General features: G+C 42.9%; 1 protein-coding gene across 1 annotated transcript in view; it reads left to right on the top strand.

Annotated features, from left to right (window-relative positions):
* The window catches only part of slain2 (SLAIN motif family, member 2), a 43,584-nt gene extending 29,799 nt beyond the window's left edge, over positions 1 to 13,785 (top strand). The window contains exons 6-8 of the mRNA XM_069924698.1: positions 5,554 to 5,697; positions 10,715 to 11,012; positions 13,391 to 13,785. Coding sequence (XP_069780799.1) covers positions 5,554 to 5,697; positions 10,715 to 11,012; positions 13,391 to 13,457 — 509 coding nt within the window. The 3' untranslated portion in view covers positions 13,458 to 13,785. The remainder of the gene's footprint in view (positions 1 to 5,553; positions 5,698 to 10,714; positions 11,013 to 13,390) is intronic.
* Positions 13,786 to 24,995: the final 11,210 nt, after the last annotated feature.

Below are 24,995 nucleotides of genomic sequence, written 5' to 3'. Positions count from 1 at the left end.
CTAGAGCTATCTTAACAAATCTTTTTTGTGCACCATCCAAATCAACTCCAAATTCTTTGTTTTTTATGTTACTTAGAAGGAAGATCTCTGGATTCTTTGGTATATTGTTTTCTGTAATTTTATTTAATATTTGGTTTAGATCTTCCCAAAATTTTTCTACTTTCTCACATGTCCAGATTGTATGAATTGTTGTTCCCATTTCTTTTTTACATCGAAAACATCTATCAGCTACTGTTGGGTTCCATTTATTTAACTTTTGAGGTGTAATGTATAGCCTGTGTATCCAGTTATATTGTATCATACGTAACCTCGTATTTATTGTATTTCTCATCGTTCCAGAACATAACTTCTCCCATGTTTCCTTTTTTATCTTTATATTTAAATCTTGTTCCTATTTTTGTTTAGTTTTACCATTTGTTTCTTCATTCTCCTTTTTTTGCAGTTTAATATACATATTTGTTATAAATCTTTTGATTATCATTGTATCTGTAATCACATATTCAAAGTTACTTCCCTCTGGTAAACTCAGACTGCTTCCTAATTTGTCCTTCAAGTAGGATCTCAATTGGTAATATGCCAGCACTGTATCTTGAGTTGTATTGTATTTATCTTTCATTTGTTCAAAGGATAATAATCTATTTCCTGAAAAAACAATTTTCTATTCTTTTGATCCCTTTTTTCTCCCATTCTCTAAAGGAAAGGTTATCTATTGTAAAAGGGAGTAACTTATTTTGCGTCAATATTAGTTTTGGTAATTGATAATTTGTTTTATTCCTTTCTACATGAATCTTTTTCCAAATATTGAGTAGATAATGTAATACTGGAGAACTTCTATGTTGTACCAATTTTTCATCCCATTTATATAATATGTGTTCAGGTATCTTTTCCCCTATTTTATCTAATTCTAATCTAGTTCAATCTGGCTTTTCCCTTGTTTGATAAAAATCTGATAGGTATCTTAATTTTTAAAGTTTGGCAGTTGTAAACCTCCTTGTTTATACCATTCTGTTAATTTATCTAGTGCTATCCTCTGTTTTCCCCCCTTTCCATAAAAATGCCCTTATTATTTTCTTTAACTCCTTGAAGAATTTCTCTGTCAAGTGTATTGGCAATGCCTGAAATAGGTATAATATCCTTGGGAAAATGTTCATTTTAATACAGTTTATCCTTCCTATTAGTGTTAGTGGTAAATCTTTCCAATGCTCTAAATCGTCCTGTAATTTTTTCATTAGTGGATAATAATTGAGTTTATATAGTTGGCCGAGATTTTTATTTATTTGTATACCTAGGTATCTTATTGCTTGCATTTGCCATCTGAATGGTGATTCCTTCTTAAATTTTGAAAAATCCGCATTATTCATTGGCATTGCTTCACTTTTATTTACGATAATCTTTTAACCCGACACTTCTCCATATTCCTTCAATTTCTTATATAATTCTTTTATTGATAGTTCTGGTTCTGTTAAGTATACTATAATATCTTCCGCAAATAAACTGATTTTATCTTCCTTGTCTTTTATTTTTATCCCTTTTATATTATTTTCTGTTCTTATCAATTCTGCTAGTGGTTCTATAGCTAACGCGAACAATAAGGGTGATAGTGGGCATCCCTGCCGTGTTGACCTGCTTAAGTTAAATTGCTTTGATATATATCCATTTACTGTCACTTTCGCCAATGGCCCCTTATATAATGCTTTAATCCAATTAATATACTTCTCTGGTAAACTGAATTTTTGCAATACTTTGAATAAATAATTCCATTCTACTCTGTCAAAGGCCTTCTCTGCGTCTAAAGCAACTGCTACTGCAGGTGCTTTATTTCCTTCTACTGCATGAATTAAGTTAATAAATTTACAAATATCGTCTGTTGTGCGTCTTTTTTTAATAAATCCAGTTTGGTCTAGATTTACCATTTTCGGTACATACTCTGCTAATCTGTTTGCTAATAGTTTAGCTATTATCTTATAATCTGTGTTAAGTAATGATATTGGTCTATATGATGCTGGTGCGAGTGGATCTTTCCTTTGCTTTAGTATTACTGTAATTATTGCTGTTTTACATGAATCTGGTAAGCTTTGTGTTTTATCAATCTGGTTGATTACTTCCAGGAGGGGAGGAATTAATAAATCTTTAAATGTTTTGTAGAATTCTATTGGGAATCCATCCTCTCCTGGTGTTTTATTATTTGGTAATTTTTTTATTATCTCTTGTATTTCTACTATTTCAAATGGTTCTGTTAATTTATTTTGTTCCTCTATTTGTAATTTTGGTAGTTCAATTTTAGTTAGAAATTCATCTATTTTCCCTTCTTTCCCTTCGTTTTCAGTTTGGTATAATTGTTCATAGAATTCTCTAAAGTTTTCCTTGATCTCCTTTGGATTATATGTGATTTGTTTGTCTTTTTTCCTTGATGCCAATACCATTTTCTTAGCTTGTTCTGTCTTAAGCTGCCATGCTAGAATTTTGTGCGTTTTTTCCCCTAGTTCATAATATTTCTGTTTTGTCTTCATTATATTCTTTTCTACCTTGTATGTTTGTAGTGTTTCATATTTTTTTTTTTATCTGCCAATTCTCTTCTTTTAGTTGTATCTTCCTTCATTGCTAATTATTTTTCTATATTTACTATTTCCCTTTCCAACTGCTCTGTTTCCTGATTATAGTCCTTCTTCATCTTGGTTACATAACTTATTATTTGCCCTCTAATGAACGCTTTCATTGCATCCCATAGTATAAACTTATCTTTCACTGATTCTGTATTTATTTCAAAATACATTTTAATTTGTCTTTCAATTAATTCTCTAAAATCCTGCCTTTTGAGTAGCATGGAGTTTAATCTCCATCTATACATTCTTGGAGGGATGTCCTCTAACTTTATGGTCAATATTAAGGGTGAATGGTCCGATAATATTCTAGCTTTATATTCTGTTTTTCTTACTCTATCTTGCATACGAGCTGATAACAAAAATAGGTCTATTCTTGAGTATGTTTTATGTCTAGCCAAGTAATATGAATATTCCTTTTCATTTGGGTGTTGTTTCCTCCATATATCCAAAAGTTGCATTTCTTCCATCGATTTAATTATAAATTTGGTTACTTTGTTCATTCTGTTAATTTTTTTCCCAGTTTTGTCCATATTTGAATCCAAATTCAGGTTGAAATCCCCTCCTATTAATATGTTCCCTTGCGTATCTGCTATCTTCAAAAAAATAACTTGCATAAACTTTTGATCTTCTTCGTTAGGTGAATATACATTGAGTAGATTCCAAAACTCCGAATATATCTGACATTTTATCATTACATATCTCCCTGCTGGATCTATTATTTCCTCTTCTATTTTAATTGGCACATTTTTACTAATTAATATAGCTACTCCTCTTGCTTTTGAATTATACGACGCTGCTGTTACGTGTCCTACCCAATCTCTCTTTAATTTCTTGTGCTCCAATTCAGTTAAATGTGTTTCTTGCACAAATGCTATATCAATTTTTTCTTTTTTCAGTAAATTTAGCAGTTTCTTCCTTTTAATTTGGTTATGTATTCCGTTAATATTTAAAGTCATATAGTTCAGCGTAGCCATTTTATACTTTGTTTATCTTCCCTTTCCGTTTCTCCATCATCTCCTTTCCTTCTTATCCATTTCTGCTTTCTTGTTTTGAACACTTTATAAGACAACATTTCTAAAACATCAAACATTTTCCTTATTCTCCTATTTAAAACTTCTTTAACCCCATTCTCCTCTCCCCCTCCTGAGTTGCCCTTTATCCCTTGTCGGACAACCACATCTCCCCTCTCCATTTGGATTTGCGAATTCACTCGCAAACGTCAGCTGATTTTGCAGTGACCGTAACTCCTTCCCCACCCAGCCCCCCCAGAAAAGATTTCAATTTTCATATGTAACAAAGGTCACTCTTTTAATTCCCTCCTTATTCCCTCTATTCCATTTCCCTCCCTTATTAATTCTTGTCTATATATATTTTCCTCTAAATACGGATACATTCATGTATGCACACTATATATATATATATATATATATATATATATATACACACATATACCTCTTTACCCACATACATATAGATCGTTGTCATTTTTACTCTTATTACATGTCTTCATCTCTCTGCTTGTTTTGTAGTTGTTCTGCAAATTTCCTTGCTTCCTCTGGATCCGAGAATAGTCTGTTTTGTTGCCCTGGAATAACTATTTTAAGTACCGCTGGGTACCTTAACATAAACTTGTATCCTTTTTTCCATAAGATCGTTTTCGCTGTATTGAACTCCTTCCTCTTCTTCAGGAGTTCAAAACTTATGTCTGGATAGAAAAAATTTTTTTGACCTTTATATTCCAGTGGCTTTTTGTCCTCTCTTACTTTCTTCATTGCTTTCTCCAATATATTTTCTCTTGTTGTATATCTTAAGAATTTTACTAAAATGGATCTTGGTTTTTGCTGCGGTTGTGGTTTCAGGGCTAAAGTTCTATGTGCCCTCTCTATTTCCATTTCTTCCTGTAATTCTGGTCTTCCCAGGACCCTGGGGATCCAATCTTTTATAAATTCTCTCATATTCTTGCCGCCTTCAACTTCCTTAAAGCCCACTATCTTTATATTATTTCTTCTATTATAGTTTTCTATTATATCTATCTTCTGAGCTAACAGCTCCTGTGTCTCTTTAACTTTTTTATTAGATTCTTCTAATTTCTCTTTTAAGTCTTCTACTTCCATATCTACAATTGTTTCTCGTTTTTCCATATTTTCCCACTCTTTTTCCTAACTCTGATATGGCCATTTCCATTTTATTCATTTTTTCTTCTGCATTCTTAAGTCTTCTTTTTATCTCATTAAATTCTTGTAATTGCCATTTTTTCACTGATTCCATATATTCTTTAAAAAAAGATACATCCATTGTCTTGCCTTTCTCCTCTTCTTCCACTTCTTTCTGTTCTTCCTCTGGATTGACCATCTGTTGTTTCCTTGTCTTCTTTTTACCCTCTTCTTTCTTGTTGTCGTTATTGTCTGTGTTCTGCACCTGCTGCTGTGCTGCAGGTGTCTCTCTCAGCTGTGGAGATTGACTCCGCAGCTGTTCCCCCCTCCCGTCAGTGTTTTTTTCATCTGCGGTTGCGCAGTTTTACTCGGCTCTGCGAGCCATTTTTGTAGTCCCGAGCCCGGGACTTCCACTGACCTGCGGGAGCGGGCTTCTCTCTCCGCGGCGGGCCTCTTCGTACAGGTAAGGCCTTCACCTTCTTCTTCCGACGTCTTTCCTTCTTCTTTTCTTCCCGTTGTTTTTGGTTTTTCTTTCTTCGCTGCCATTTTCTCCACACTTTTACTTTCACTTTGTTTTGGTTTTTAAGTTTGTGCCTTTGCTTTTCCTCTATCTTTTTTTAACTTTTCTGGAGAGGGCTGGAGTTCCCCTACCGGCCACTACTCCATCACGTGACTCCTCCCTTTTACTAATTTTTGAGGTTTCATTTGAGATTGCATAGTATTGACTGGAACTCTATCTAAGAAAATTCTTTTGTGTAGACTTGTAAAGACTGATACCATGAACACTTCTTTTCTAGAAAAGTTGAGACGCAGTCTTCCAAATCTATCCAGGACATCAAACATCCAGTCAGCAGAATCTGTTAAAAACAGTAGAAGTTATGATTCAAATTTACAAGTGCCAAATGGGGGAGTACCCCGTATTCAACAACAAGCTTCAGCGAGTAAGTGTGCATTAATAGTCTAAAGATTTTTTAAAACAACACATTTATACAGGGGTTTCAAAGGGCCTTCAAAAATGTGTCCTATAATTGGTAAACTTTGAAAATTAGCAAAAGGATCAGAAACAGAATGAATAGTAATTGGCTACAAAAGAATACATGGGGTAAAGATGATTTTCTGTCTTGGCAGAAAATAAGTGGTCCTCTATTGAGATTAATACCTGTATTCAAGTAAAAATGAACTTGGGAACCAGAAAAATGTATAAATGAAAGAGTCTTGAGGGTAAAGTTACCACTGAGGAAGACAAAACTGCAAAATGACATTAACACATGTCGCAAGAGACCTTGAGATGTTGAAGTACTGTATGTAAGAAACTGTAGTCACCATTGTGTTGCAGTTTATGCACAGCAAACTCCAAGAAGATTTGAAACTAAGAACTGATGGTTTGTGTTGAGGAAGCGAGGAGCCGCCAGAGACTGAATATGTTGGGAGAATGGGTAAAAGTGGCAGATGGAATAAAGCACAGTGAAGAGTAAGGTCATGCACTTTGGTAGAAGAAAAAAAGCATAGAATATTTTCTAAATGGGGATAAATTCAGAAAGCAGAGGTTCAAAGGGGTGTGGTAGTCCTAGTGCAGGATTCCCAAAGGGTTAGCTTGCAGATGGTGTCTGTGACGAGAAAGGCTGAGTTTCTCCGGCACGCTCGGGCGCTGGGTTGCTCCGGCACGCTCGGGCGCTGGGTTGCTCCGGCACGCTCGGGCGCTGGGTTGCTCCGGCACGCTCGGGCGCTGGGTTGCTCCGGCACGCTCGGGCGCTGGGTTGCTCCGGCACGCTCGGGCGCTGGGTTGCTCCGGCACGCTCGGGCGCTGGGTTGCTCCGGCACGCTCGGGCGCTGGGTTGCTCCGGCACGCTCGGGCGCTGGGTTGCTCCGGCACGCTCGGGCGCTGGGTTGCTCCGGCACGCTCGGGCGCTGGGTTGCTCCGGCACGCTCGGGCGCTGGGTTGCTCCGGCACGCTCGGGCGCTGGGTTGCTCCGGCACGCTCGGGCGCTGGGTTGCTCCGGCACGCTCGGGCGCTGGGTTGCTCCGGCACGCTCGGGCGCTGGGTTGCTCCGGCACGCTCGGGCGCTGGGTTGCTCCGGCACGCTCGGGCGCTGGGTTGCTCCGGCACGCTCGGGCGCTGGGTTGCTCCGGCACGCTCGGGCGCTGGGTTGCTCCGGCACGCTCGGGCGCTGGGTTGCTCCGGCACGCTCGGGCGCTGGGTTGCTCCGGCACGCTCGGGCGCTGGGTTGCTCCGGCACGCTCGGGCGCTGGGTTGCTCCGGCACGCTCGGGCGCTGGGTTGCTCCGGCACGCTCGGGCGCTGGGTTGCTCCGGCACGCTCGGGCGCTGGGTTGCTCCGGCACGCTCGGGCGCTGGGTTGCTCCGGCACGCTCGGGCGCTGGGTTGCTCCGGCACGCTCGGGCGCTGGGTTGCTCCGGCACGCTCGGGCGCTGGGTTGCTCCGGCACGCTCGGGCGCTGGGTTGCTCCGGCACGCTCGGGCGCTGGGTTGCTCCGGCACGCTCGGGCGCTGGGTTGCTCCGGCACGCTCGGGCGCTGGGTTGCTCCGGCACGCTCGGGCGCTGGGTTGCTCCGGCACGCTCGGGCGCTGGGTTGCTCCGGCACGCTCGGGCGCTGGGTTGCTCCGGCACGCTCGGGCGCTGGGTTGCTCCGGCACGCTCGGGCGCTGGGTTGCTCCGGCACGCTCGGGCGCTGGGTTGCTCCGGCACGCTCGGGCGCTGGGTTGCTCCGGCACGCTCGGGCGCTGGGTTGCTCCGGCACGCTCGGGCGCTGGGTTGCTCCGGCACGCTCGGGCGCTGGGTTGCTCCGGCACGCTCGGGCGCTGGGTTGCTCCGGCACGCTCGGGCGCTGGGTTGCTCCGGCACGCTCGGGCGCTGGGTTGCTCCGGCACGCTCGGGCGCTGGGTTGCTCCGGCACGCTCGGGCGCTGGGTTGCTCCGGCACGCTCGGGCGCTGGGTTGCTCCGGCACGCTCGGGCGCTGGGTTGCTCCGGCACGCTCGGGCGCTGGGTTGCTCCGGCACGCTCGGGCGCTGGGTTGCTCCGGCACGCTCGGGCGCTGGGTTGCTCCGGCACGCTCGGGCGCTGGGTTGCTCCGGCACGCTCGGGCGCTGGGTTGCTCCGGCACGCTCGGGCGCTGGGTTGCTCCGGCACGCTCGGGCGCTGGGTTGCTCCGGCACGCTCGGGCGCTGGGTTGCTCCGGCACGCTCGGGCGCTGGGTTGCTCCGGCACGCTCGGGCGCTGGGTTGCTCCGGCACGCTCGGGCGCTGGGTTGCTCCGGCACGCTCGGGCGCTGGGTTGCTCCGGCACGCTCGGGCGCTGGGTTGCTCCGGCACGCTCGGGCGCTGGGTTGCTCCGGCACGCTCGGGCGCTGGGTTGCTCCGGCACGCTCGGGCGCTGGGTTGCTCCGGCACGCTCGGGCGCTGGGTTGCTCCGGCACGCTCGGGCGCTGGGTTGCTCCGGCACGCTCGGGCGCTGGGTTGCTCCGGCACGCTCGGGCGCTGGGTTGCTCCGGCACGCTCGGGCGCTGGGTTGCTCCGGCACGCTCGGGCGCTGGGTTGCTCCGGCACGCTCGGGCGCTGGGTTGCTCCGGCACGCTCGGGCGCTGGGTTGCTCCGGCACGCTCGGGCGCTGGGTTGCTCCGGCACGCTCGGGCGCTGGGTTGCTCCGGCACGCTCGGGCGCTGGGTTGCTCCGGCACGCTCGGGCGCTGGGTTGCTCCGGCACGCTCGGGCGCTGGGTTGCTCCGGCACGCTCGGGCGCTGGGTTGCTCCGGCACGCTCGGGCGCTGGGTTGCTCCGGCACGCTCGGGCGCTGGGTTGCTCCGGCACGCTCGGGCGCTGGGTTGCTCCGGCACGCTCGGGCGCTGGGTTGCTCCGGCACGCTCGGGCGCTGGGTTGCTCCACTTTCCTGTTTAACTACACGGCATAATTTACAAGTTTGCAGTTGACACTAAATTGTCTGGTATTGTGGATGGTAAAGATTACAGCAAGATCTTCATTGTTTGGGCAGAGGAAAGGTTGATGAGATTCAATTCAGGGTAATGTGAGGTGCTGCATTTTGAGAAGTCTAACACTGGTAGGATCTACAAAGTAAATGGAAGAATTCTGGGGAGTGTTATAGTGCAGAGGATTCTAGAAAAACTTTCAGGGCTACTGTGCTCTGGTGTTTATCAAAGGGGTGTGAAAGCAGACTTTTTCTTTTATCCATTCCAGTGTGTTGCAGTGGTAATACAAAACAGCTTGCACAACAATCTCTCCATGCCCTCAGAACATTTCATCAAGGTCTGCCTTGGAGAACAAGATGGTCATGCTTGTGTCCTTTAGATTTAAAAAGTCTCATTTTCAATCCTTGTGTACACACTGATGCTCAGAAAACCCCTCTGTCTCCTGCCCATTCAAAACTTCTAGGAATGAGTTTGATGATAGGAATTGATATAGTTTCACATGATCAATAATGCCTGAAAACCTATGCTTGTGTTAGACAAGAACTGGTGAGGTAATATCTGTTATTTGATAAAAGTTGATGTGGAACAAGACTCAAAGTTAGGCTAACTTTCTTCAACAGCCAAGGAAATTAAACTCTGTTATTTAAAAATGTGAGGTACAGGCCAAGTTGCTTTTACAAAAAAATTTCCAGTAACTACAGATGGTTTGAGAATTAGTATAATTTTTGACATCTATTAACAAGATACAAGACATAGGAACAGAATTGGGCTGTTCAGCCCATCATGACTGCTCCATGGCTGATTTTATTTTTCTCTTAACCTCCTTCGTTTTTACCATTAACCTTTTTGATTCGCTTGCTATCAAAAAGCCTATTAGCCTCAGCTTTAAAGCTACCAAATGAGGTGGCCTCCACTGCCAACAAATCCCACAGATTCATCTTCTGGCTGAAGAAGTTCCCCTCCATCTCTATTCTAAAGGAGCATTGTTTTATTCTGAGGTTGTCTTACAGACCTGGACTCTCCCACTATTGGAAGCATCTGTATGTCCATGCTACCTAAGCCTTTCAATATTTGTTAGGTTTCAATGAGATCCCCCCCACCACCCTTGTCCTTCTAAGCTTGTGCCATCAAACTCTCCCTTCATCCCTGGGATCATTCTGATAAACCTCCTCTAGACATTCTCCAACACCAATACATCCTCCTTAGACATGGGTCCTTCATACTCCAAATGTAATCTAATCAGCATCCCATAAAGACTCATCCTTACTACTGGCTCAACCTGCAAGTTAACCTTGGGACCTCTGATTTATGAATTCTCTCCCCATTCAGAAAATATTCCATACCTGTATTCCTTCGACCAAAGTACATGACCATACACTTTGTCGTATTCCATGTGCCACTTCTTTGACTACTTTACCAACTGTTAAAATCCTTTCTGCCCTCCATGTATCTTAGTATCATCTGCAAACTTGGCCACAAAGCCATTTAATAGAGAAGAAAGGGGCATTCCTATACAAGGGTTCTTAAATGGCAAAGGAAGTTGCAAGAGTGCATCAAATGGCATAAATGTCTGATCCACTATGTCAATTTTTGTGCATAATTATCTTGATATATACCCCTCACTTTTTTTTTAATTGTGCTTTAGGCATAATGGGATCCACAGTAGTTTCAGATATTATTGTAATTGTGAAGTTAGGAGGTTTTCAACAAATATAATGCTAGACACTTAAAGTTTCACAAATAGATTAAATATTTGAGACATTTGTTTGACATTACTATTGAGAAATCTAACCCAATGGTATCATCATTAATTTTTTTATTTCAGTTTTAAGATATTGTCAGTAACCAGCAAACCACATTCATTCTATTATTTTTACCTGTTGAGCCTGTAATTCGTGGATTTTGTTATGTAGGCTTCAAACTTTGAGAGCTAATGTTAAATTACAAAAATACTCGTATTGAAACAATTGTAAAGTTCACAAGAAATGTCTATTCAAATTAATTTTTTTTGTTTTGCAGTACCTTCTCCATGTAAGCTCAGATTTCCTAGCACACCATCACCTTTAACTCTTCGACAACCACTGAAAGCAATGGTCAATCCAGCACCTGTCTCTGCAGGCTCTACAACCAGTCATAATAGTACTGCAACTGGGCCTTCTACACAGTCTCTTGGTTCACCAAATCACCAAGTGGGAGGTGGCACCCCTTCTAATAAAGGTCAAGGTGTGAGTATTCGAAGCGGTTTGCCACGACCTAGTGCCTCTGCTGGAGGAGGACTACCAGTGCCTCGGAGTAAGCTTGCACAGCCTGTTAGAAGGTAAAAGCATAATAGCAAAATCTCAAATTTACTTGAATCAGCCTAAATGAGGGAGATTAAGAATTAGCAATGATTGCTGTAAGATTTCTGGGAATCTAGAGGTTATTTTGGGGAAACAGTATTATGTATTCCAAGGACAAATGAAAAACCTATACCTTGAAAAATAGATTTTGTTATTATCATGGCTTTCTATTCTGTCCATTTAAAAACATGTGTCCCTTGCATCAATAGAAAAAATGGCACCTGTTTTGGGTGTCCTGATACAATGAGCTGGATAGGCACTCTTCGTTGTATACTGCAGTCTGTGCTTCAGCTGCCAGCAATAGATAGTTGCTTTGTGAAAATGGAAATTGACTAAACTTTCCTCTGGAGTGGAGTTGCAAGGTTTCCTTCTCCTTGCACAGCATAGACAGCTTTGTACAAATTAATGAATTGCTCAAAAGCAAACTGGAAGGTGAATTTGTGGTATTGTAATGTGTAACTTTTTTTTTTAATTCAAAATCTTTTAAAATGCTGCCATTAGATTCCAAACAAATTAGTTTAATACTTTGGAATTCACAGAAGTTCTATATCTCTGTTGTCCAGAGAAGCTTACAATGGTGATGAGTTCAATCTGCAGCAAGACCATTTTTTTTTTTGTTGGGCTAGTTCTATTCTTTTGAAAACTAACATAAAGATCCCCAAATTGGTGCAAATTGATTAAGAAATACATGTACTGCCCTTGTTCTATTCAGTTGTAAATTTATTCAATATTGACAAATCTGATTGAGTTTTTTGAAGAAGTGATCAATAAGGTTGATGAGAGAAGTGGTATCGATGCTGTATTTATGGATTTATCGAGCATTTAATAAGGTTCTGCATGGTAGGCTGCTCTGGAAAGTTGGATCATATGGGATCCAAGGTGAGCTAGCAGAATAGATAGAAAATTAGCTTCGTGGATAGAGGGGGGAAAAGCAGAGGTTGCTTTTCAGGCAGGAAGTTTGTGAGCAGTGGTCTGCTACAGGGTTCAGTGCTGGGCCCATTGCTGTTTGTCATCAATGTCAATAATTTAAATGAAAACTGCATGGCATGATTAGCATGTTTGCACATAACAATGAAATGTAGATTTTTGTAGATGATGAAGATGGTTGCCAAAGATTGCAGCAAGATCTTGATTGGATGGGCAAGTGGGCAGAGGAGTGGTTGATGGAATTTAATGCAAAGAAATGTGAGATATTGCATTTTGAGAGGACTGAGCTGGGTAGAATCTACACAGTGAATGATAGGGATTTGATAAGTGTAGAACAGGGGGATCTCTAAGTCCAGGTACAGAGAACCTTGAAAGTAGCATCACAGGCAGATAAAATGGTCAAAATGAATTTTGCTTATTGGCCTTCATTAGTAAGAGTATTGTACAGAAGTTCTGAGGTCATGATGCAGTTTATAAGATGTTGGTGATGCCCCATTTGAAGTATTGTTCAGTTTTGGTTATCAGTTTTGGAAAGATGTCAAACTGGACCAGGTTTAGAGAAGTTTCCAGGGCTGGGGGCATGAGCTATAGGACCAGTTGAGCAGGCTAGAGCTTTATATTAGAGTTCGGATGTATACAAAATCGTGAGAGGAATAGATTGGGTGAACACACATAATCTTTTGCCAAGACTTGTGGAATCAGTAATCCGAGGACATGGGTTTAAGCTGAGGGGAAGAATTTAATAAATACCTGAGGGGTAACTTTTTAGTGTGATGGGTGTATAGAATTGGATGCTGAAGGAATGATTGAGACAGGTAGTATTGCAATGTTTAAGAACAAATTGGACGGATACATGATGGAGTAGGTTCAGAGGGATATGGGTCAAATGCAAGCAGGTAGGACTGGTATGGTTGGAACATTTTGAGCAAAATTGGGCTGAAGAGCCTGTTTTTTTCTGGAAGCATCACTCTATTTGGATTTCTTTGTACAAGCAAACTGAACTATGCCTGAATTGATAACAATTTGGATTTAAACTTGGAGAAAGGATAGTATAAATGCTATTTGTAGTTAATGTGATAAATTTGTAAAAGTATGATGTTATCCATACTGAGTGAGCATTGAGGAATTAATATGGTCAATAGATCAGAAATACTCAGTACTATCTTTTCATTGTGTATTATCTAAACTTTTTGACTCTTGGGGTGAGGAGTGTTGGGTTAAGGGGTACAGTCAGGAAAATAGGGACCAACGTCAGATGAGCCATAATTATATTGACTGAGCAAGCTGGAAAGGCTTAATTAATACATCTTGTGTTTGTAGTAAAAATCAAAAGTTGTAATTTTGTGATTTTTTTTTGGACATGTAATAACTAAAATGCAAGTATGTATTATCAAATACGTTCACTTTCTTCCTGTTCAATAATTTATAGATCATTGCCAGTTCCGAAGACTTATGGCAGCATTAGAGACGAAAGCTGGAAAGATGGTTGCTATTGAATTAATTACAGTCTGAAACTCACTCCACTTACTGTTCCTGGAACAAGAGGACTTTTGCAGGCTGTTCATAGAAATATAAAATCCAGTTCTCTACCATAAATCAGCACAAGTTGGTGGAGATCATGGAGTTGCACTTTATTGACATTAAACATCAGTTTTTACATACATGTACAATCAGTTTTTCCATGACTACATCCATTGTTTTGATGCTAGTGAACAAATGACACTGTTATTCAAGACATAACAGAAGTCTGAACAATCCCAAAAAATGCCAAAGAAAAATCTCACACCATTGGTAGGGAAAAATAAATAATTGACATTGTTAAGACTTGAGAATGATTAAGAGTATTTGTGAAAGGCTGTTTTGTACAATCCGATATAGCCATGGTAAATTTTGTATTTCAGAAGTATTCCACAATTCCAGTATCATGATGAACAGATCTACAGTCAAAGCAAATTCATAGCCCTGTTTACTCCGATTTATTTTCAACACCCAAAAAAACCATCTTGTTTAGTTGTGACCACCTTCAGTGACAATTTCAAATTACACCACCTTTTTACTTTTGTTGAGTGAGGATGTGAGGAGATTTATTGTAATTTGTAACAATTTGCAATAATATTCCAATACTAAGATGTTGGCCTTGGTGAAAAAGTTCATATTATTTGTCACCCTATATTTTTTAATTAATCTATTAATTTTTATTCTAAAAGGTGCTATGTATTAGCAAGGAGACTTGTGATCTGTTGATGATCACTGGAGCCATGTTGTAAGTTTCAACTGGATGAAATTTTCAGCCCAATGCTCATGAGAAAAGGCGTGTTGTAACCTGAATGGTGCTTTGTACAGACAAAATTCTGTGGATAAATGGCTAAAGTTGAGTTGTAATGTAAGTGAGACACTTTGTTTAAGTCTTTGCCCACACTAAGAAAACACATCCATCAAAGTGATCATATTTTGGAGGGCATAGCTATTTCAGTGTCCATTTTTGTGAAGTTGACTTGTATTTTAAATTGCCAAAGGGCTTGGTTTTAAGCAGGTTTCACACAATTGCTTTTGTCAATTTCTACAACATTGGCTCAGGAAAGAGTGGTGTTAATGCACAGCCAAGTTTTTAGCATGCAGCACATAATAGGACTTGTTCATTTTTATAACTTGTGTTTCTTTCTAAGGTATGTAGTGAAAACTTAGTCCTTTCAAACTGTATTCTAATCAAACCACAGTGCTTACAGAAATGCAACATAATTCTATCTAAACTATGCACTGGTATCTTGTTGTATAAATAAACTTGCTTGGAGCTGTTCAACGAATACTGAAGCCTGACAGGTACTATATTCAGTAATTAGCATTCAAGATGTCACTACACGTGTGTATTCTTATGAAATTTTGGGTTTACATTTAAATGTATTTGCATACCACTGCAGGGAGTTGTATGTTTATTATTTTGGGTGAGGCTATGAAATAGTTTGATTTGACCTTCACTTATTCCTTGATTCATATACAGGAAGCAGTCCGTGCAATTTCAGAAGAAAGCATTCTTTCTTTCAAAATGCCTACATTTCTAGTGTTGGTTTTCATAATTTGTGATGTCTTCGTAAAATACTAATTGTCCATTTGATGTGAGGTGATCTGTTCAGGTGTGCGATAAACCTGAAGATAAGGGATGGATGATCAGTGAATGAATGAGATGGATGTGGGTTAATGGGTGAGTATTCGAGTGAATGAGTAAATAGATAGGTTAACACAAGTTAGGTGATTAAATTTGCAGTTAATGTGTGGAGTGGGCCTATAACATGTGTACTGAGATTAATGATTTTGTTTACCCATCTGAATAGCCAGGTAAAGTAACCTGTTGTTTCAATTTTGCAAAAACTGAAAAACTTCATTAGAATATATTTGTGTTGCCAGCAAAAAAAATACATTAAACAATTATTAGGTTTTTTTTCCCTCGGAGAAATTGCTTAAACAAGAAAATTGTATTTATTTTATTGAGTTATCTTTTATCATCTTGAAAGTTGGGTTTAATTTCAGAAGTTTGGTTATAAATTTTTTTTTTTGGTTAATACATGTGAAATAAACAATCTTCTCAGAATGGTGGATGTTTGGTTAGTCCTTTCCACAAGAAGGGTATATGACTTAAAGACTTATGAAGGGTACTTTTAAGCAGAATCCTGTGGGGTAGCAAGAGGGAGTGATAAAACTCAATTTCACTTTTAACTTGCAAGATTCCCTTCATGTAATGATGATGAATACTGACAGTTCACACGTTTGGTATTTAATTTTTTTTTAAGAAAACATGAATTAAATACAAGCACTGGTAAAATGCAGTACTATGACAGTTGGACAAAAATTAAAACTTACTGTAACCTTAAGAATTGAATAAATTATATCTGTTACTCCAATTATATTATTAAAAGTGGAAGGAATGATCACAGATTTGGCACTCAAGCAGCATTGAGCTTGTGCTATGGACAACAAACTTGCTTACACAGAAAAGTGTGATTACTGGTAATGTATTTTTAAAAAAAAAATAGTGCCTATAATTTAAATTTATTTTTGAGGTTATTATATTGTTGATTGTGGGTTATTTTTTGTGCCATTATCTTGGAGTAAATGATACTCTGTATAAATAAAATGGTCATGTATTGCTTTTGATATTTAATTTTAGCTTTGCCACGTACCTTTTGTAAATGTTCATGAACTTGTTTAAAAAAAAAAAAAAATGCAAGAATCATCTTGTTTTTTAAAAAAAAAAATAAACAGTTCTTGACATTGAAGAATCATTAAAAGTTTTTGCTATTATCAATATCTATTGAACAGACAAAGGTATTTGGTCAACTATTATTGGAAAAAAGTGGAAATAATGGTCAGAACCAGTAAATTCAGAGCTGGATTATAGTCCTCTATAAACAATATTGGAGACTCTTAGCTTAAAAAAGAATGTCTGAAAGCTTGAATATATGGAACCATGAAATATTTAACACTTGTATTAAATGTTTGGGTTGGATAGAAGCAGCAAGGATCAAGTGTATGCTTGGAGGAGTTTTAAGAACTGAGGGGCAAGCTTTTTTTTAAAAAAAAGGAATTTGGGTGGGCCAAAAGGAGACAGGTGACGGTGCATAAAGGGAAAAAGGTTTTTTAATGGAAAATTAGTATTAAAACGGGAAAAAATGTGACAACTCTGGAATCAGAGTTCCACTCTGTGTGCAGCCACAGAAGATGAACAAGGTCATTAACAGGGATGTCTCTTTTTAGTGAGGACTGGGGAACTTGGGGCAGTCAATGGTCTTGTCTTGAGATCAGTGAGTATTACAGTTGGAGGTGTTGAAGGTCCTTATACATATGAAGGAGGAACAATTTGGGCCTGATGAGATGTATTCAAGGACATTGGGAAGCTAGTAAGTGACCTGGTTGAGATATGTGAATGGTCATTGATTACCTACCAGAAGACTCTGTTCAAATGTGCCTCTGTTCAAGGAGAAGAGCCAGGGAATTCTAAGCCAATGAGCCCAACAACTGGTTGGTAAGTTACCAGAGTATACTGAGGAAATGTCCATGGATGGACAAAAGCTGATTAGGGATGACAGTTGATTATTCTTTGAAGATGTGACCAAGAAGGTTGTCAAGGGCAGAGCTGAAGACTTGCACAGATTTCAGCAAGACATTGATAATGTACCACATGGTAGGCTGCTCGAAGGATGGTATCCAAGGTGAAATAGCTGAATATATAGAAAATTGGTTTCATGGGAAAAAAGATAGTGGATGTTTGTTTTATGATTGGAAAATGTGGCTAGTTGTGTGCCACGGTGATCAGTGCTGGGCCCATTTTTGCTTTGTCATTGATCTCCGCGTAAATGGCATGGTGATCATGTTTGCTGTTACATAGATAATGAAGATTGCCAGCAGAACTTTGATCATTTGGGCAAATTTTCATACAGTGAAATGGGAGGTGTATTTTGGAATGTCTAATATGGGTAGGGTGTACAATCAATGATGGGGTGTGGTGTAGAGAAGTGGAATCTAGGAGTACAAAGTACCTTGAATATGATGACAGAAGGGTGGTCAAAAAGGCATTTGACACATTGGCCTTTGTCAGTCAGACTATTGAGTTTAGAAGTTGGGAAGTTGTGTTGCATTTGGATAAGATGTTGGTGAATCCCCATTTGGAGTATAATCGTCAATTTTGGCCACTGCCTTAGGAAAGATGTCAAGCTGGAGTGGGTGCAAAGAAGGTTTGGGGGCCTGAACTATAGGGAAAGGTTGAGTAGGCTCGGGCTGTATTGCTTGGAATGCATGAAGATGAGAGGTGATCTCTTGAGTTGTACAAGATCTTAAGAGGAATTGATCAGGTGAATGTAGAATCTTTTGCTCAGAGTAGGGGAATTTGTAAACAGAGGAAATAAATTTAAAATGAAATGGGAGAGATGTAACAAGAACCTGAAAGGTAACCATTTTTTACACAAAAGGTGGTGGGTATATGGAATGGGCTGCTGGAGGAGGTGGTTAAGGCATATTATTACAATATACATGAAAAAAATTGGTTGGATTCATGGTGTTGTATGGAAGGTCACCTGACCTCTCCTGCAGGAAGCCAGTTGGAAGTAACCTCGCCATGGTTTTCGTATGTCATGTGGGCACACCTGGACCAGCCCCTCCAACCAGCTGCAGTATAATGACCACCATGTGGAGCATCTCACTCTCTTGTTCCCTCAAGACCATCCCTGAGTCCATTCCATGTTGCAAGCCTATGGAAATGCTGGAAGATGAATGGTGAGGGGTCTGATCCAGGTTGTGAGCTGTGGTCAACACTGGAGACTAGATGTGTGGTGCATACTGATACAGGGTTGGGGCTATTGTGGCATACCACTGAGTTTCACCCATTGTAATTGTAATCCTCTTGGTTCTTCTTTGGCTTGGCTTCGCGGACGAAGATTTATGGAGGGGTAATGTCCATGTCAGCTGCAGGCTCGTTTGTGGCTGACAAGTCCGATGCGGGACAGGCAGACACGGTTGCAGCGGTTGCAAGGGAAAATTGTTTGGTTGGGGTTGGGTGTTGGGTTTTTCCTCCTTTGTCTTTTGACAGTGAGGTGAGCTCTGCGGTCTTCTTCAAAGGAGGTTGCTGCCTGCCGAACTGTGAGGTGCCAAGATGCACGGTTTGAGGCGATATCAGCCCACTGGCGGTGGTCAATGTGGCAGGCACCAAGAGCTTTCCTTAGGGAGTCCTTGTACCTCTTCTTTGGTGCACCTCTGTCTCGGTGGCCAGTGGAGAGCTCGCCATATAACATGATCTTGAGAAGGCGATGGTCCTCCATTCTGGAGACGTGACCTACCCAGCGCAGTTGGATCTTCAGTAACGTGGATTCGATGCTGTCGGCCTCTGCCATCTCGAGTACTTCGATGTTGGAGATGAAGTCGCTCTAATGAATGTTGAGGATGGAGCGAAGACAATGCTGGTGGAAGCGTTCTAGGAGCCGTAGGTGATGCCGGTAAAGGACCCATGATTCAGAGCCGAACAGGAGTATGGGTATGACAACGGCTCTGTATACGCTAATCTTAGTGAGGTTTTTCAGTTGATTGTTGTGTAGTCTTCCAAAGGCACTATTTGCCTTGGCGAGTCTGTTGTCTATCTCGTTGTCGATCCTTGCATCCGATGAAATGGTGCAGCCGAGATAGGTAAACTGGTTGACCGTTTTGAGTTTTGTGTGCCGATACCTCTGATAATTAGCATACTCATTGTAGAGAGGTGGCAGGTATAATTGGTTCCTTGCATCACAATAGGGAGCAGCAAGTATCTTTGACTAGCGTCTAATGTTTGATTTGTGTGAAACTGTTTTTGCGTGTGTGTTCCCTGTTGCACATTTCCGTGTGTAAATAAAGATCATAGTTTACTACTGATGTGTGTCCAAGACTTGTTGCTATTTGAACATATGTTCACCAGCACCTTTGGTGCTGCGAGCAAGGTTGAAGGAATCTCGACTGGGTACACATGGAATTGTGATGTTTTGCTGTGTGTGTGCGCGTGTTGTACATTCTTGCAAATAGGACTAACATAAAGGGCACCACAGGTGGACGAGGTAGAATCTTGGATTCTGTAGCCTGCTGGCAGCTGATGGCAAGCCAATGGACTGGTCAGATAGCCAAGAGAGACAAAGGGACAAAATGGGCATCATCTTGTGTCACTCCTCAGGGGATTGGAGTTTCAAGGAATTAAGAGCTACAGAAATACCTCAGCCACCAGCACGAAGTCCTGGTGAAGGTGAAACAGGCAGCCACCCAGTTGAAAGGTGAAGTGGAAATGCTGCAGCAGTGTTGCTCCACCATGGGAGAAGTGGTCTAGGTCATGCAAATCTCCCCCTCACCTCCGAGAACTAGAATGGAAGGGCATGAAACTGGCATGCAGGGTAGTGAAAATGCAACAACTGGGAGCAGCTTGCCTGGCATCAAGGTCCGAGCCATGATGCTGTGGAGGGATGGTGCCAACATGTAGTTGGTGACTAGAGATGTCTAGATGGACAGCAAGGATAGTGAAGAGTGCTGTAAATGTCTGCCCTCCCCAATGCGCCAAAACCCCTCCAGGCCAGTGACCATGTGGTCCCGTACTGGACATGGGAGTGCTCTGTTGGCCCTTCCTAATGGGGATGCAGAGGAGAGTCAGGACACCACATTTAGTCATTCCCCCAGGCCCCTGCGAGACTATCGAGACTCTGGTTCTTTGCCAAGCAGTTGACTGATCTGGCTGGGTGAGTGCATAACCATGTGGCTGCTCTGCATCGGAAACTAGGGCAATGCCAGTGTGAGCCATCGGGAAGCAGGCATCCTTTGTGGGCTGTCCAGCCAACTGGCCAATAACACCTATGGTCACTGCTGGAGGCTTTTGTGGACAAGGGGTCACCACAGACCAGGTGAGGTGCCCTTCCTTGCTGGAGTGGGATTAACAGGCTGGGGTAGAATCAGTACAGTGGAAGATGGTATGAGGGCCATTAGGGAGAGGGCCCTGGTTGCTGGGCTCTACTGACTCCCCTGAGAGCACAAGGTTTATCCCATGCTGGGGTTAGGAGGGTGGGTGGAGAGAGACACTTGGGCACCACTGCACATCCTGGCCATAAGTTGGATGGTTCTGTCCCTGATTGGACTGGCAGCTGGAAAGACAGTGAGAAAGATCATCTGCTTACAAGAAGAGCGAATTTGTAGAAAGGGGATCATGTACACGGGTCTGGAAGACGGACACAAGAGTGGAAAATGGGGCCTGCAAAAGTCTGTACATGGCACTGTTGTGGACAGGGTTAGATGGGGATCAGATCAACAGGATACCTAACCCTGCCCTATACATGCACTGGAAGGAGCTCTGGGAAGGGAAGCCTGAGGGGATTTGACCAGTTTGCCCAGTCTGCCATCATTAGCTCTTCCACATGAAACTTGAGTACTTAAGTTCAGACATCAGTCTTGCAGGAAGCAGTGGTGGAGCAGCTGCTGCAGCAGGGATTGTCCATTGATGCTCTAACTCTATAGGTTTGGGCCAGGACACCCAGTGGATTTGATCAGCAGCCCCAGAAGACCTAATGCCCTATACACTGGGGAAAGAGAAATGTACAGCAATGAATGGATCTGGTGGACAGTGATGTTCCCTGGCAACCCCAATGCATGAAAAGGAGGTCCATCGTGTCTGCCAAGAATGGGGAGATTGTAGCACATGAACTGGGAATGACCTGCTCATGCACTCACACTTCAGTCACAGGATGACCATTTGTGGATGGTGGAAGCAGTGATGGCAGCGCTGATTTGCACTGGGAAAATTTGCAATTCATTTCTCCAAATGGCTAGGAAATGGCCAACAAACCAAACACTGCTGCTGTCACTGATCCTTCCCAGTACTCAAGAAAGAGACTATGATGGGGGGTGGGGGTGGAGAAAGAAGGAAGAGAGAGATTGTCCAACCCTGCAGATTTTAGAGAAGACCAGGAGATAATGGTCCCCAATCAACTTCACCCCACACCATTAACAACAATATCCAATAACCATCAATGGAGGTGGGTGTTTCTCTGTGCACCCTTCAGAGTGAGTCCCCAACCAGTGAGCAGGACTATGGTATGTTTGTGCAGATGGCACAACCAGCACTGGTCCGATCAGCTAGTGGGAGTGCAAGTATGAAGAATATCCATTCATGACAGTACCCACTGCTGACAGCCCAGAGTAAGAGGGTGCTCCCTGAGTGCAAAATGGTATGTAGTGGGTATATGGCAGATGGGCCTATCCATGGCTCCCCATGGGATGGTTGCTGCTATCCTGGATGCGTGCCACTACACACCCTCTAATCTGAGGGAGCACCCAGACGAATGGCCAATATGATGCAGAAGCTGGCCAATGGGATGGCTTTGGCACAGGGAAGAATTGGATGGCCCTGGGTTACCTGCTCACAGCCTAGGGAAATGCTGGCACTGTTGCCAGTAAAAAGTGCTGCACTTAGATTCCGGGACAACTGGGCAATATCACTCACCTGATGCATATGAGAGTCGGCAAACAAATTAAACGATCCAGGGACCAGCACCTTTTTTGGTGCAGTGGGAAGATGGGTATAGTCTGTGTGCATAATGTAAAGACTTCCACGGGGTATTAGTCTGTGATTTCTGAGGGATGGAATTTTACCTGTCCTCTCTGGCAGGAAGCCAGTTGGAATTCACCTCACCTGCCAATTAAGGATTAGATCTACCCACATGCAATTAGTTCTTGAAGGTCATGTGGGCATACCTGGGCCAGCCCTTCCAGGTAGCTGCAGTATAAAGCCCACCACGTGGAGCAGCTCACTCACATGTTCTCAAAACGATATCTGAGCACCACTCTAGGTCGTGAGCTGTGGGAGATGCTGGAAGACTGATTGTGAGGGGTGCGATCCAGTTTGCAACCTATGGATGGTGCTGGATGCCAGTTGTGTGGTATATTGCCAGTACAGGGTGGAGGGGGGGGGGTGTATACTGCCAGTACAGGGTGCATTTCAACCACTCTAAGTGCAATCAGCTTAGTGTTCCAAGCATGCTCATTGTAGAGCAGTGGGAGTTGGTGGTTTGTAACCCTAGCATTACAATTAGGAGTTGCAAGCACCTTTAACGAACTAGCATCCGATGTATGATTTGCCTGCTTTGTTCGTGAGTGTGTGGCCTGTTGTGAATCCCCTGCATATAAATAAAGATCATAGTTTACTACTAATACATGTCCATGGATTGTTACTTCTTGAACTCCTCAAACCTATTCTCACCATCACATATAGAACCATAGAACACTGCAGCATAGAAACAGAACCCTTAACACTTCTAGTCTGTTCTGAACCATTTTTTTGCCTAGTCCCATTGACTTGCACCCAATACATAGCCCTCCATACCTCTCCCACCCATTAACTTGTCCAAATTCTTCTTAAATGTTAAAATTGAGCCCACATTCACCATCTCAGCTGGCAGCATGTTCCACATGTGAAGAAGTTCCCCCTCACATTCTCCCTCAAATTTTCCCCTTTCACCCTTACCCATGTCCTCTGGTTTGTATCTCACCTTCTTCTTCTTTGGCTTGGCTTTGCGGACGAAGATTTATGGAGGGGTATGTCCACGTCTGCTGCAGGCTCGTTGGTGACTGACAAGTCCGATGTGGGACAGGCAGGCACGGTTGCAGCAGTTGCAAGGGAAAATTGGTTGGTTGGGGTTGGGTGTTGGGTTTTTCCTCCTTTGTCTTTTGTCAGTGAGGTGGGCTCTGCGGTCTTCTTCAAAGGAGGTTGCTGCCCGCCGAACTGTGAGGCGCCAAGATGCACGGTTGGAGGCGATATCAGCCCACTGGCGGTGGTCAATGTGGCAGGCACCAAGAGATTTCTTTAAGCAGTCCTTGTACCTCTTCTTTGGTGCACCTCTGTCTCAGTGGACAGTGGAGAGCTCGCCATAGAACACTATCTTGGGAAGGTGATGGTCCTCCATTCTGGAAACATGACCCACCCAGCGCAGTTGGGTCTTCAGCAGCATGGATTCGATGCTTGCAGACTCTGCCAGCTCGAGTACTTCGATGTTGGTGATGAAGTCATTCCAATGAATGTTGAGGATGGAGTGGAGACAGCGCTGATGGAAGCGTTCTAGGAGCCGTAGGTGATGCCAGTAGAGGACCCATGATTCAGAGCCGAACAGGAGCGTGGGCATGACAACGGCTCTGTACACTCTGATCTTTGTGTGTTTTTTCAGGTGGTTGTTTTTCCAAACTCTTTTGTGTAGTTTTCCAAAGGCGCTATTTGCCTTGGCGAGTCTGTTGTCTATCTCTTTGTCGATCCTTGCATCAGATGAAATGGTGCAGCCGAGGTAGGTAAACTGGTTGACCATTTTGAGTTCAGTGTGCCCGATGGAGATATGGGGGGGGAGGGGCTGGTGGTCATGGTGGGGAGCTGGCTAATGGAGGACCTCAGTTTTCTTCAGACTGACTTCCAGGCCAAACATTTTGGCAGTTTCCGCAAAACAGGACATCATGCGCTGGAGAGCCGGCTCTGACCCTCAGTGTAAAAAAGCCTATCTTCATTTATTCTGTCTATCTCCATCATAATTTTAAACACCTCGATCAAATCTCCCCTCATTCTTCTACACTCCAGGGAATAAAGTCCTAACTTGTTTAACCTTTCCCTGTAACTCAGTTCCTGAAGACTGGGTAACATCCTAGTAAATCTTCTCTGCACTCTTTCTATCTTATTGATATCCTTCCTGTAGTCAATGACCAAAACTGCACATAATACTCCAAATTTGGCCTCACCAATGTCTTGTACAACTTTATCATAACATCCCAACTCCTACACTCAACACTGATTTATGAAGACCAATATGCCAAAAGCTCTCTTTACAACCCTATCCACCTGTGACACCATTTTTAGGAAATGATGCATCTGTATTCCTAGGTCCCTCTGCTTTAAAGCACTCCTCAGTGCTCTGCCATTCACAGTGTACGTCCTTTCTTGGTTTGTCCTTCCAAAATGCAAAACCTCACACTTTTCTTTATTAAATTCCATCTGCCATTTTTTCAGCCCATTTTTCCAGGTGCTCCAGATGCTTTTGCAAGCTTTGAAAACTTACTTTGCTGTCCACAATGCCTCCAATCTTAGATTCATCTGCAAACTTGCCAATCTAATGTACCACATTAGATGACAAACAACAACTGTCTTGAGGCACACCACCAATCACAGGCCTCCAGTCTGAGAAGCAATCATCCACCACTACTCTCTGGCTTCCATCCAGCCATTAGTCTCAGCCTGTGGGAAGAAGTTATTCTCCAGTTGGGACCGGAGAAGGAGTCACCCAGTAGTAAGGAGTAACAGGATGCAGGTGTGACCTTGTACGCTCAAGATAAGTGTAACAATAACAAGATGATGTGCAGCAGACTAACAGAGAAGGGTAGCAACAGCTTATTCATTGGACAATGTAATGGTATGATAATTTACTAAGTGTGTGTCCTGAGGTATAAAAAAAAACACCACTTGCTGATATCGGGAGAATGCGCCTTCTCCAACTAACACTGTTAGTTCCAAGTGT

Source organism: Narcine bancroftii, chromosome 3 (genome assembly GCF_036971445.1).
Source record: "Narcine bancroftii isolate sNarBan1 chromosome 3, sNarBan1.hap1, whole genome shotgun sequence".
Classification (NCBI taxonomy): Eukaryota; Metazoa; Chordata; class Chondrichthyes; order Torpediniformes; family Narcinidae; genus Narcine; species Narcine bancroftii.
The sequence above is the reverse complement of the archived record's forward strand: the minus strand, read 5'-3'. Positions and strand labels throughout refer to the sequence as shown.